At 38.4% G+C, this 12,609-nt stretch overlaps 1 protein-coding gene across 4 annotated transcripts in view; it reads right to left on the bottom strand.

The window, feature by feature from the left end:
• Nucleotides 1-12,609, bottom strand: part of VTI1A (vesicle transport through interaction with t-SNAREs 1A) — a 322,364-nt gene that overhangs the window by 124,705 nt on the left and 185,050 nt on the right. For 2 of the 4 annotated variants that reach the window (XM_054690631.1, XM_037497303.2), the window contains 2 exons: nt 9,486-9,556; nt 8,732-8,793 (listed from right to left, as the gene is read on the bottom strand). In XM_054690631.1, coding sequence (XP_054546606.1) covers nt 8,732-8,793; nt 9,486-9,556 — 133 coding nt within the window. Of the gene's footprint in view, nt 1-8,723; nt 8,794-9,485; nt 9,557-12,609 lie in introns of all 4 variants that reach the window. The other 2 variants (XM_054690630.1, XM_054690632.1) reach the window with 1 other exon arrangement.

Raw genomic sequence — 12,609 nt, forward strand, 5'->3', positions numbered from 1 at the left:
CCTTTATTTATTCTAGTTGGTTGCATACTATTATCAGAACAGTAAAAGTTGCTTTTGGGGATGAGGTAAAAAGGGCTGAGAAGAAAATTAAGACACAGTTGTTAATAAGTAAAATACACACATCAGAAAGCAGGAGACTGGTACAAACATCTGTGAAGGATCATAGCAAAGACAAATCATTTCTGGCTGGGAGACCGATGAAGGCTTGATGGAGAGGGGGTATTCTACCTGAGATCCAGAGAATACACAAAAATTACCTGGAACATTCTCAAGGTAATTCTTTTATTCCGCACCCCCACCCCCACCTAATAGCTATTCTCCTGTTTAGGAAAAGCCCTGGATTTGGGGAGGAAACTATACTTCATTCTTTCTCAGTGTCTACCCCCTGAATGAGGTTGTACAGTTAATACATCAGCTTGTGGGGGGGGGGGTTTCCCTGGTGGCACAGGGGTTAAAGTCTCAGCACTGTCAAGCTATCACCAGCCACCGTGGCCTGAGTTCAATGCCTGACCAGGGAGGTGACCCACCCGGTGCAGCAAAAGTCTCCTGTCTTGCCCGCTGCTCCCCTCAGCAGTGTATTTCAGTAGATTTTCCTGTTCTGCTCCCCACTCTGTCTCTGGTGAGTCCTCTCACTCCCTGTACCTCTGGCCTACATCCCAGTTCTTGTATGTATAAATTAAAAAAAAAATACATCGGCTCATATATTAGTGGTATTTTACCAAACCAGAGCCAACCAGAACCTTTCAGACCCTATGCTGTGACTTTTGTTGAAACTGTTGGGAAGGAAAATTTGCTACATTCACTGTGTGTCACCAAGAGGGCTGGCAAAAGTCTTCTCTCTACTAGGAGAGAAAGAAAGAAAACCCATACACAAAAGAGCTGAGAGGTGGAAATACCTGATGATACTGCTTGGACCCTTAGATTACACTGTATTTCAAGGTGTTCCTGCTCTTGAACTATTCACAAATGAGGCAACATATGTCCTGGGTTTTGGTAGCCAGCTTCATCTGGGTTTCTATCACTTGCACCCAGAAGTTTCCTGACCAATACATGCTGAGAAAGGAGAGCATTCCCAGGTAGCAGTAACAAAAAAAGGCCTAAAGTAAAGAATTACTGAAGAGGTAAGTGCAGCTTTGGGGATGGGAAGCACCTAACGTCAGTGGAGACACAGCACTTGTCTAGAAGGAGTAAGCAAACAAGGCTAGGAAGCTCGCTGGATCACCGTGGCTGAGGGGGACACCTGTCTGCAGGTGACAGGGAACAATGAGGGGTACCTCGTAGGGAAATATCAATCTGAGTTTTGCACTTTGGAAGCTAAATTGGCAAATAATATTTAGAAGGATGCAGGAGGGGAAGAAAAGACATAGGAACCCACTAAGGAGCTCCCCCCCTCAACGGTCCCCATAGGGATGCACTGGCCTTTGGGAAGATCCGAGGGAGTGAAGAGGGAGAGAGGTGGAGCCAGCACAGAAATAAACCAAGAAGGGAGGGATTTCATTTCTAATATTGTTAACTCTTCAATTTATAATAATGACTAGGGAAAGCCGGGAATGAAAAGAAGGAAATGTAAAAAATACCAACTTAAAATTCACCCACTCGAAGAGAACAGACTGAAAGTTCTCATCACAGGAGTTACAACTATTTGTGGTGCTGGGTATTAGCTAAATTTAACGTAGTGATAATTTTACAAAAGATACATGTATCAAATTATTATGTTGTACACCTAAGGCTAACACAATGTCCTATGTAGATTATATCTCAATAGAAAAATCTATCAATCTAAAATAACTTAATCAGTATTTAGAGTTTAGTCCTTGCTTCCTGCTTTTGTTATTTTTTAAAGCAATGATGATGCTGATAACCAACATTTCAATCTTTATTGAAACTCTATAATGTAGTCGGCAACACTGTTGTATGTGCTTCACATGTATCAGCTCTCATAAGGGAGTCTGAGGTCAGGATCACGTGATTTCTGGTTTACAGATGGGGATACTGAGATAAAGAGAGTGATATTTTTGCCAGAAGTTAATAGCCAGAAAGCAGCAGACACCATGTGCCTCCGAGTCTGTCTCTTATCTAAGGTGTATGCCTCGTGATGCAGACACAGATTTCATTTTGAATAATTAAACAAAGTTGGGGTTGTTTTCCCCAATGAGGAAAAGGTTGCAGGTGATACAAAGTGAGATTTTAAAAGTAAAACCCCCTGACAATGACACCTGCCAGACACTGGAGGTGAGGGGATTACAGACTCATCTCTTGCGGTGGGTTCTAATGAATGCCACCCAGCCCATGCTCAAAAACAAAAGGATTCTATGGGACTCCATAAAAGCACACTCATCGGGGGTGCCCTGGACACATCAGCTTCTGCACAGACTAGACTGTGTGCCTTCAGCTCATTCTATGTGGTGGGATGTGGGAGGCTGGGGTTGATCATCAATTTCAAGAGCAATCATCTACCTACCCAGCATGGGCGTCTGACAATCTGTGCAGCTCCTTATTCTCCATAGAAAAAGGAGTTTAATGCAGTAGGAAAAATGGGCTCCAGAGACTGAATGCTTATGGATAGCCGGTTCTTGACAGCGACAGTTCTTTATTTCTTAAAATGAGGGTAATTACAGAGTTTTCATGAGCTTAAGCAAGATAATGGATAACAAGTGCCTAGCACAGTGCCTGACGCTTAGGTGGTAACCGTGAGTGCTTACGTAACAGTGTATTTGTTATTAAAAGACACTAGTGTAGAAGATGGTTCTTAAAATTTCTGAATTTTCTAGGCCAGCAAAATGTGCGGGGAGAGGTGGGGTGACTGACATTGTTTAGTCATTACAAATATTTAGTTTTTTGTTTACTCTAACAATTTGACTATTTTAGGGAAATTCTTCACTACCACAGCTATTTTACAGAAGAAATGGAATAACACCACAGATAGCATGGAGCAGTAACCATCTGCACAATGAAACATATTAGTTTGCTTGTGCTCTTCTCAAAAGCCAGCGGATAGATTCATATCCTACTCCTGTGCCCTTCTATGTATCTGATGATGGATAGTTCACTTAACGGCCCTGCATCCCATCTGTAAAATGGGGAAAATGATGCCTCATTTATAGGTTCCTTAAAGACCACATCAAATAATGCCTGTAACCGGTATCATTGACAAATAACTTTAGATGTTTCATTTATATGTCTGACACAAGGATGTTATTTAAGAGAGGCATATATAAAGAAATCTTTAGTTTCGTAAAAATACCACCCACATTAACTTTGGGGAGGTGACAGGGCAAAAGCAATGGGTCAAGTATACGGAAAAAAATATACTCACATTAAAAGGACAAAGATTTAAAAAAAAACAAAACTCTTTGTAGGCTATTTGAGCTCAGATCCCAAATTGCTAAGGTTGAAGAATCTTCAGCATATTCAATTATTTTATTCTCAAAGAACAGGCACTTGATTAAAAGCTGAGATTATCTTAGCGATTAAGATTTCACTGTACAGGGCCTCCCCTGGTGGTGCAGCGGTAGAGCGCTGGGTTGCGAGGCTGCCTGCAGCCTCTGCAGTGCCAGTTCAATCCCCGGCCACCAGCGAGGGTCCCACAGGAAAAAAAAAAATTTTTTTTCACTGTACAAATTTCAGATCAGGGCCTAGGTTTGTCATTAGTAAAGACAAAGAAAGGGCCTCATAGCCTCTGCAGCTCTGGTTTGATCCCGGCTGGCCAGCAAGGATCCCACATGGCGTGGCAGACCTCTCCTGTCTTGCCCGCTGCTCCCCTCAGCAGTGTATTTTGTTAGTCTGCCTGTTCTGTTCCCAGCTCTGTCTTTGGTGAATCCTTTCACCCTCCTGCACATCAGGCCTGTACCCCGGTTCTTGCATAAATAAATAAATAAATAAATAAATAAATAAATCTTTAAAAAAATTATAAAATACATTTAAAAAATACAAAGAAAGAAGAACAAGATAAACAAAAAACAGAGAAAATAAAAAATGTTAATGTAAGGTAGTATGAGAGAAGACACGCTTTTCAATGCATAAAAATGGAGTAAATTTCAAGGACATTTTCTTCACAAGTCTTGAAAACTCTCTAGTGTTGAATTTTCAAACACATTATAATAATAACAATGAAAATATAATTGTTTTCTAGGAAAAAAGGAGGGCAAAATAATGAATTTTAAAAGATTAAAAGTAGCCACACAGTCATGGCAATTTTAGAATTAATCTGCTTCTTTCAAAAATTATATTGCTATAGCTTTAAGCTCTTACATTGGTATTTCTGGTATATTTACCCTTAGAAATAACATTGACTGTACATTTATGTTTTTTACATGTTTTACTTGCCACCCTACCAAAGCAACAAGATCATGTTTAAAATGTAAAATGTGAGGGCAATGATGGTGGTAATTATTCGGATTGACTCAGAATAGCTTAAACAAAAATACACATATTAAGTAGCAATCTATGGAAAGTATCATCTAGGTCGACTGCATTTAATACCATCTGTCTGGTTTATGTTATCAGTTTGCTACAAAAGGCCCCTGATCAGCTACCTGCTTAAAGAAGTTACTATAGGCACGCTGTGAGGATAAATAAAATTCACTTTTTAATGGAAATAGTTTGAATTTTAAAAAATATGTGGAAATTGTAGAGGCAATTATAGTTAGAGTGGGGTGAGAGGAAATGATTTGATGTGAAGGCAACCAGACAGAAAGGTGTTTCTAAAATGTTTGTTGGCAAACCTTTGCCAGCATATCAGCAGCCAGTGAGTCAACATAAAGTTATAACATGTCTTCCAAATTTCTGTCAATGGAGACCTCAAATTATAACTGTGTTACATTCCTGAGGAATCCTTCAGATCCTTCTAGAAACAAGCATTCTATTATTGACAAATTATTAATTCTTCAAGGGTATAAAGAAACAGAGCCATATGGACTTAAGTTTTTGGACTGAAAATCTTGAAACCTTGTTTTCATTTCTGCCAGGGCCGGCATTGTGGAGTCTAAAGAGGGGATCCCCAGGCGAATGTACAGAAACATGTGACATGTGTGTTTGTGTGTGTGTGTGTGTGTGTGTGTGTGTGAAGAGCAGTGCTGAAGCCCCCAGGGCTACTTGTGACACTTTAAGACAAGTGATTATAATAGTCAAATTTTGTGAAAGTCAATGAAAATGACTTTCTTTGGCCTCACTGCATTTCTTTGGCCTCAGTCACCATATGAATGGTCATTTGTTTCACGACCATTTTCATTATTATCTGAAACCACATTATTTAGAACTGTCTGCAGAGTCAGGAAATGAATGTTTTGTCCCTAGGTAGCTCTCCATCTTATGTCAAGACAGGAGAAAAATTACTTTCCAGGAAATCAGCTATCTCTGTATTCTGATGTCAACTTTTACTGTTATAATTTTAAAGGGATCAATTTTCTCCTTTGTTTTCTTTCTTTTGGAGTAGCTAGGTGAAGCGTAATTTATTTGGTTTGAATTAGTTTCTATCTCAGTAGACTAAATATGGCTTGACATTTTCTACATACTTTAATTCCTTTAAAAACTTAACATATGATTCCATTAATCACCTTCAACTTCTCTAATTTTTTTTAGACACACTGGTTTTATAGCTATTTAAGTCATATTTACTATTGGCTATCTGTTTTCCTTGTGCCCTTTTGAAAGACCAGGCATGATTAATTGGAGTTGCAGAATCTTCAATGGCTTCATTGAGAATGGCATAATTTTGTCATTCTCACAATTTTGTCAACTCCTGCAGCACTTTTGGCGCACATAATCACTACTAAACTGAAGCACTTTGAAGGCAAGGATCACATTGGTTTGATTTGAGGATTCCCCAAGGTCTTAGAAGAAGGCATTCAATACTGTTGAGGAAGCGAATACACAGAAGACAGAAAAGTTAAGAAGAAAAGAAGGAAGATTTCCTCTCTCACACAAAGGTAATGGCTGCCACTTACTCCTTTTTATTCCCAGTCTTACAGAGAGGATCATGAGGACTTATGAGCAGATGGTGGCATTGAGGTGACATTGCTGTCACCTGTCTTCACAATAGATGATTCACTATACGTACAATGACCCAAATGAGGGGCCATGACATGCCATTTTGCTCATTTTACAAATTTAAACACTGAGCTTAAAAAAATTAAAAGTCATCAGTAGCCTTTCTTTTAAATTAAATAATCCCTTGGTTTAGCATATTGTAGATTACTTAACCATTCTCGGCCATACGGAATTCATCCTATGAAAACAAAAATGGTTATATTGTATGCAGGTGAAGACCTATACCTTACAAAAAGGATGTTGATTTCTTTGATACATTGGTGAAAGTGACTGGTGAGCACATGGGTCAGGATTATAACTTTTCTTCAATGAGAAGCACCTGTTGACACATGCGGAGCCATGCAATTTTGGTAAAAGCAAAAGTAAGAGAATGTGACCTCCCTTCCAGAAATAAAACCTCACCTCTTTTGGAAGGGAGTGCCACGTGCAAGGGAGGAATGAAACAGAGGAAGCAGCACCACAGCCTTCAATAAAAGACAGCCCATCCACCCTGCCTCCATTTCTCGAGAAACGATTTTTCCAGGGGATAATAAAAAATAACAGAGTAAAGGAGCTGGGAAAATATTTTTGCCTTTTCTTAAGTCCAGAATAAACTGCACATCACGTGGGAGGGTAATGAGAAACTAGGACAAAACCACCATGGGTATTTGGTTTCCAAAGTCTTGGTGAGGTTACAACACTGATGAAGAGGACCTGGATACCATGGCTGATACCAAGATGCCTGCTGTGCCCAGGCTGAAGAAAACAGCAACAACAAACACAGTTACTGGATACGCACAGGTGGGCTTAAAGAGTTTCCTTGGCTCAGACATAGCAAGGGGGTGTCCATCTGGGCATTTTTGTTTCTGTTTCTACTGTAGGCAGATCCCAAAAGAAGATGAGTCAGTGATTGACTGATTTTGCCTACAAAGGGAAGCCCAAGTAGATTTCAGCAGAGCAATTTTCTTCTGTGAGCTTATGAAACCACCACGTTAGTACCATTTCCCTCCAGAAAGCTCAGTCCAAGATTGCAGAAGTTGTTTGTGCTGCTCCCTCTCTAAATGACTTGCAAATTTATTCAAACACAATATGAGGAGATGCTTTATTTGTTGAAATAACTGTCTGCTGTGTCCTGCACAAAAGGGTGAGGTACATCAAGCAGAAACAGGGACAGAAATACATTGGTTTAGAAACCCATAAATCCTTATTTGAATCTGCCAACCTGAAAGCCACACAGTGCCCGAAAAAACTATTTTTCCTAAATGCTACATCTGATTAAGCCATACCCTTAAATGACAGCTGAACTTTAATATTAATATGATATTATTTAAATAACCGCATGATTTTTTTTTTACACTAAAAATGATGAATGATTTCTGGACAGCTCAATTGACATAAAGCAGACGGACTCTTTAATGAGACTTGACGAAACGGAGACATACGTAGAATATTCGTTACAGCTCACATCACCGGGGCCCTCCCAGGGAAGCAAGAGGGGTTTTTTCTCTTTTTTTCTTTTTTATTGTCTATAGGCACTGAAGCATTCCTTTCAATTGCCACTTTTCTCCTGCGTGGATTTTGAGTTTTTCTAGGTCATTTGCATGTAACTCTTAATCAGAGAATCTGTCTCTGAGTTGGAACCTTGCTCATGGGAAAGGGAAGGGCATGTGGCAAGAGGTGACCACAGGCTGCAAGTGTCCCGGGAACACTGGCTGGCTACTGATCAAACTAACAGAAATTGCACTGACCTTGAAGACAAAGCTACTGCACATCTGATTGGGTCATAGGTAATCTCTAACATGGCAACTACACTTTTAGCAAACTATGTATGGATACATACATGATCACAATGTCAATGACAATGAAATTCTTTTTCTTTTCAAATTCCAATTAGGCTACTCTAGAGACAATTCTCAACATCCTTCATTCACACTTCTATCCACAGTTCCAAATTGAAGATTATAAACTAGATGACACTGTTATTTGGTAGATTCTGAATGTAAAATAATCGCATGCAGACCATACCTAAGTAAAAAAAGACTCCAGTTTTCAGAGCAATGAAAACATACTTATCCCCTCCAAAAATACCCCAAAACACAAGAGATAAACGATTACCTATACTCCTTCATTTTTCACATACTCTCCTGAATATTTTCCACCAATCAAAGGTTAGTTACACACTGAAAACATTAACATTTGTTTGTTCACACATGCAAATTCAGCAATTGAGGTAATATATTAATTTTAAAAAAATCACCTTGAAGTGTACACAAATACAAAATGTTTCCCCAAACAGCGGTGCTTAACAGAGAAATAAAAACAAGGCCAGAGACAGCAAAGCCAATATCATGGGGCTGCATTCCTCCTGTAAGAAGAGGCTATGGAAACAGAAACTAAAATCAGTCTGCTCCTGCCATGGGGCCTTCCTCAGGCTATGAGAAAACACTTCATGTCTAACCCTAATTTTTTCCATAGCTTGAGGTAACCCCCTAGCTCAAGCCTTCCCTCTAATCTAAGTTACTCAGTATATGTTCCTGTCCAAACAAGAGTTAATATCAGTGCTCTGTCATTTCAAAAGGGTCTTGACATAGGGTACGAAGAGCAGAGGCTGGCATGCTTGGAAAATACCCAGTTGCAATGAGATGAAAAACATAGTTTAAAAAAAAGGAGCGAGAGAGAGGAAGACAGGTCCCTACCTTCTTACCTTCGCAACATCCCTGTCAGAACTCTGGAGCTTTTGCCCAAGTTAGCATCTGTTTCCCGCAGCTAGAAGGAGAAAAGGAGCATTAGAACAACAACAAAAAAATCTCATGCAACTGGATTTATTTTAAAGTGCACTGGCAAGCAATACTTTTCTTTCATGATGTAGAAAATCCAATTCTTAAAAAATACTCAAATATACCAAAGGATATTTTGGACACCTACACAAACTCCCAAAATTCTTAGTTTCAGAAGTTACACACATTAGATAATCGCAAGAGTTTTAAACTGGATACTTGAACTGGATATAAAAGCACATGTCTCACAGGCTGACCAAGTTGAATATATTAATATATATATATCTGGTAATTAAACTCCAATATATGAACATGCAAAGTCCTAGGGTGATGCATAGAAGCAAAATGAACTGAGGGAAGATGAGACAACAGTATTTTTACAGCTTTCACTCTGAAAGACTTGACAGACTCCAAAATCTCCCTCAATGACCTTCTTCTCAGCTATAGAGCTAAATAAAATATCTCCCTTAGGGCATTCCCAGATGGTGATACAAAGAATCAGTTTATTCTTTCTCCATTCCATGCACTTTTCCCCCCTCCTCAGACTCTACAACTTTCTTCCATCCCAGCCATTTCCATATGAACTTACATCAGTGTGATTGTCTATTCTTGTGCCAAAGACCATTTATTTTATGTCTTATTTACTGAATTTGTGAAAAAGATGGTGTCGTTTCTACTTACTCGTTCACGTGCTCGCTGTATCTTTTCTCTGTCATGACTGAGATTTTCCAACATTTCTTGGCCAATTTGCTCTATGGAAAAGAAAATATGAGTAAGGAAAAACAACTCTGGGTGCAAGTGAGACTAAGCTTCAGAAGTACCAAAATGACAACAAATGACAATGGCGAAAAATTAATGTTTAAGCAGTGTACATTACACATCACACATATTTCATGTACTTGAAAAATATTTAAAAAGCATTTGATAAATTTACCTATTTGTCTCACAGATGATTAGATGTGATTTATAATTCAACCTGTAGGGCATGACCCACGTGGCAAGAATGATTTTGAGGTGATAGGACTTGCCCAAGGCCCAAGGATATTATCTACCAAGAAGGAAAGACCAGACCCAGTGGCCCTTCTATTATTTTGTCAACATGGAATATAGCCTTCAAGGTTGTAAATAATTTAAATGATTTTATTCTACCTTCCCTTACACCGTTTCACATCTGTGAAATTCTGTTTAGAACAATTATAAATAGTCCTCATATTCAACTACTTGTTGGGAGTGGAACTATCTTTAGGTTTCTGCCCTCTTGGAGCAAGGACTCATTTAGCATGTTCATAGCTGTTGTGGATATCTGAGTCAGGGTGACATGCATAAGTAGTTGAGAACTCCAGCTAGAGACAAAATTCTAAACATTTACACCTGTTCAGGCAGGTTAGGACATTCAGAGCTGAGTTCCGATGAGGTTTTCCCTGCGATATCATCCTGCTTGGTTGGCACTGGACAGACTGCCCTCTGACGGTAGGCCCTTTTACATACTGTGGGTAAGTCCTCATTTGACAAATAATTAGCTGCCTTGAATAACATTTTTTTCCAGAGGCATTCTCCTCCTCCTAGGACAAGATTTATTTGGTAGTAGAAGAATGCCACTCTGCCTTGTGAAATCTTGGCACCAGTATGATTACCTTATATGTCCCTCCCCACCATGTATTATCTCTTCATCATCCATAACCTATAACAATAATCATTTCTGCCTTATAAACTTATAGAAACAGTTAAAAAGCATCATTATTACTTGCTATTAAAAATAGCAAGTAATTTAATAAAATTATTAAGAAATGACCAAAGCAATTACTGGTTCAAGTATGCATACTAACAACTGTTCAGAGGGACGTCCTAAAACCTATATTGTGACCCTAAACTGTGAAGTCATACTGTTTGAGCCTCAGCTCCAGTGCTGATGCTTACTAGCTGTGTGGCCTTCCATACCTTACTTAACTTCATTGTCTTAGTTTCTCTGTATTTAACATGGGTATAAGAATAGGTCTCTCTCATACTGGGTTGTTGTAGGATTAAATAAGATAATTCAATTAAAATATTCAGCAGAGTAACTGACCTATAATAATAAGCATTTATCAAATGATAACAGTGATAGATATGTGTGTATGTGTGTGTATCTATCTACCCATCCAACAGACTCATAACTTTGATCCCCTCCCCACTTCTAGGTGTGTTGTCATAACCCATTTGGAGCTGCCATTTTATTGGCAGGACAAGTATCCGTCCTACCTCTCTCATAAAACTGTTGTTATAGTCAGGTAAGATAACCTAAGTGAAATGTTTTGAAAGCTATTGGGTAACATACAAATGAATGGACTATTTCATTAAAAAATTAGTAACACTATCAATTTGCTTTTCTTGAATAATGTAAGTTAAGATGTGAGTGCTCACTAAAAAGACCAACAAAGACATAGGCCTAAACCAATGGCAGATATAATGTGCTGAGTGTAGAAATTTCAGTACTTTAGACTTTCATAGTACATTCAGAATAGGGCTAGCCACACTGTCTCTACTGAAATAATTTGAGAAATCATAAATCTTATAAATACTGCGCTTGTTGACAATGAAGATCTTTTTGACATTAAGAACAATGGGAAGCATGAAGGGAAAATCAAAACTGGTGCTGGATGGTGGAATTCTACCTGTCAGTGTGAGCATAATGAATGAATTCCTGGAAAGTTAAGTTCCTTCCTGTACTTCTTCTATCCTTTCCACAGGGATCCTGGGAATCATCCAGGGAGTACAACATTCAACTTATAAAGTGAGCTTTTGTTTTCACAATTACCCAGAATGAATCATGTCCTTGACCTATGGCCCTGTTTATAGGGTCACAAACTGCAAAACAGGCTTTGGTTAACATTTCCTCTCCTTTTCAATATATTGGGAGGGGGCTGGAATGTACAATAGGCATTCAACGCTTTCCTGCCCCATAAAGGAATGGAGGAGCCGCCAGAGAACTACAATCTAGCAAGAAACTTCCTGAAGGACTGGCCTGGCATGACAAAAGATAAGACTAATCCCAGCAGAACCAAGTTCCAAGAAATGCTAAAGGAAATTCTGCAGACTCAAGGGAAATTGTACTACATGAAAATTTGAATCTACAGAATTTAGATCCAAATAATACCAACATAAATAGAAAATACAATATATGAAAATCACAACAATAAGGATGAACAGGAAAGTATATAAAAGTTGACTGTTAAATGGTTTTTAGGTTCTATTTGCAGGGGTGTAATATTCAAGGAAGATTATAATAGGTAAGGGATGAAAATTATAATCCCTGAACCTCTCTGTCAAATGTGGTACCCACTAGCCACATGCACTATTTAATTATTTGAAATTCAATAAAGTTTAAAATTTGGTTCCTTGATATCACTAATCACATTTCAAGTGCTCAGTAACCACATGTTACTGGCTACTGGCTGTGGTACTACTGGAGAATACAGAAACACCATCCCCAGAAGGATCTCCAAACTCCTCTTATCTTTAAGACAGACTTAAAAATATAAGTATTTATTTGAGGTTTCATTAGGTAAATCACTTCCTTTTCTGGACCTAGGTTTCTTTAAATGTAAAACAACAGCCTTGGACTTCAGTATCCTTTCTGGCTCTAAAATATAAGGACCCAATGAATTTATAAAAATTTACAGCCTATCTTAAAATAATGTTATGACTCAATGCTACTCCAATGAAATATTTTTTAAAAAGAAAAAAAAATGGAAAAAATTGTCATTGTGAAATTCAGAAAAAATCTTTTTTTTTTTTTACCATGCTATTAGCATTTATTTTTTTTTTT

Source organism: Talpa occidentalis, unplaced genomic scaffold (genome assembly GCF_014898055.3).
Source record: "Talpa occidentalis isolate TD23 unplaced genomic scaffold, MPIMG_talOcc4v2.1 talOcc4.8, whole genome shotgun sequence".
Taxonomy (NCBI): Eukaryota; Metazoa; Chordata; class Mammalia; order Eulipotyphla; family Talpidae; genus Talpa; species Talpa occidentalis.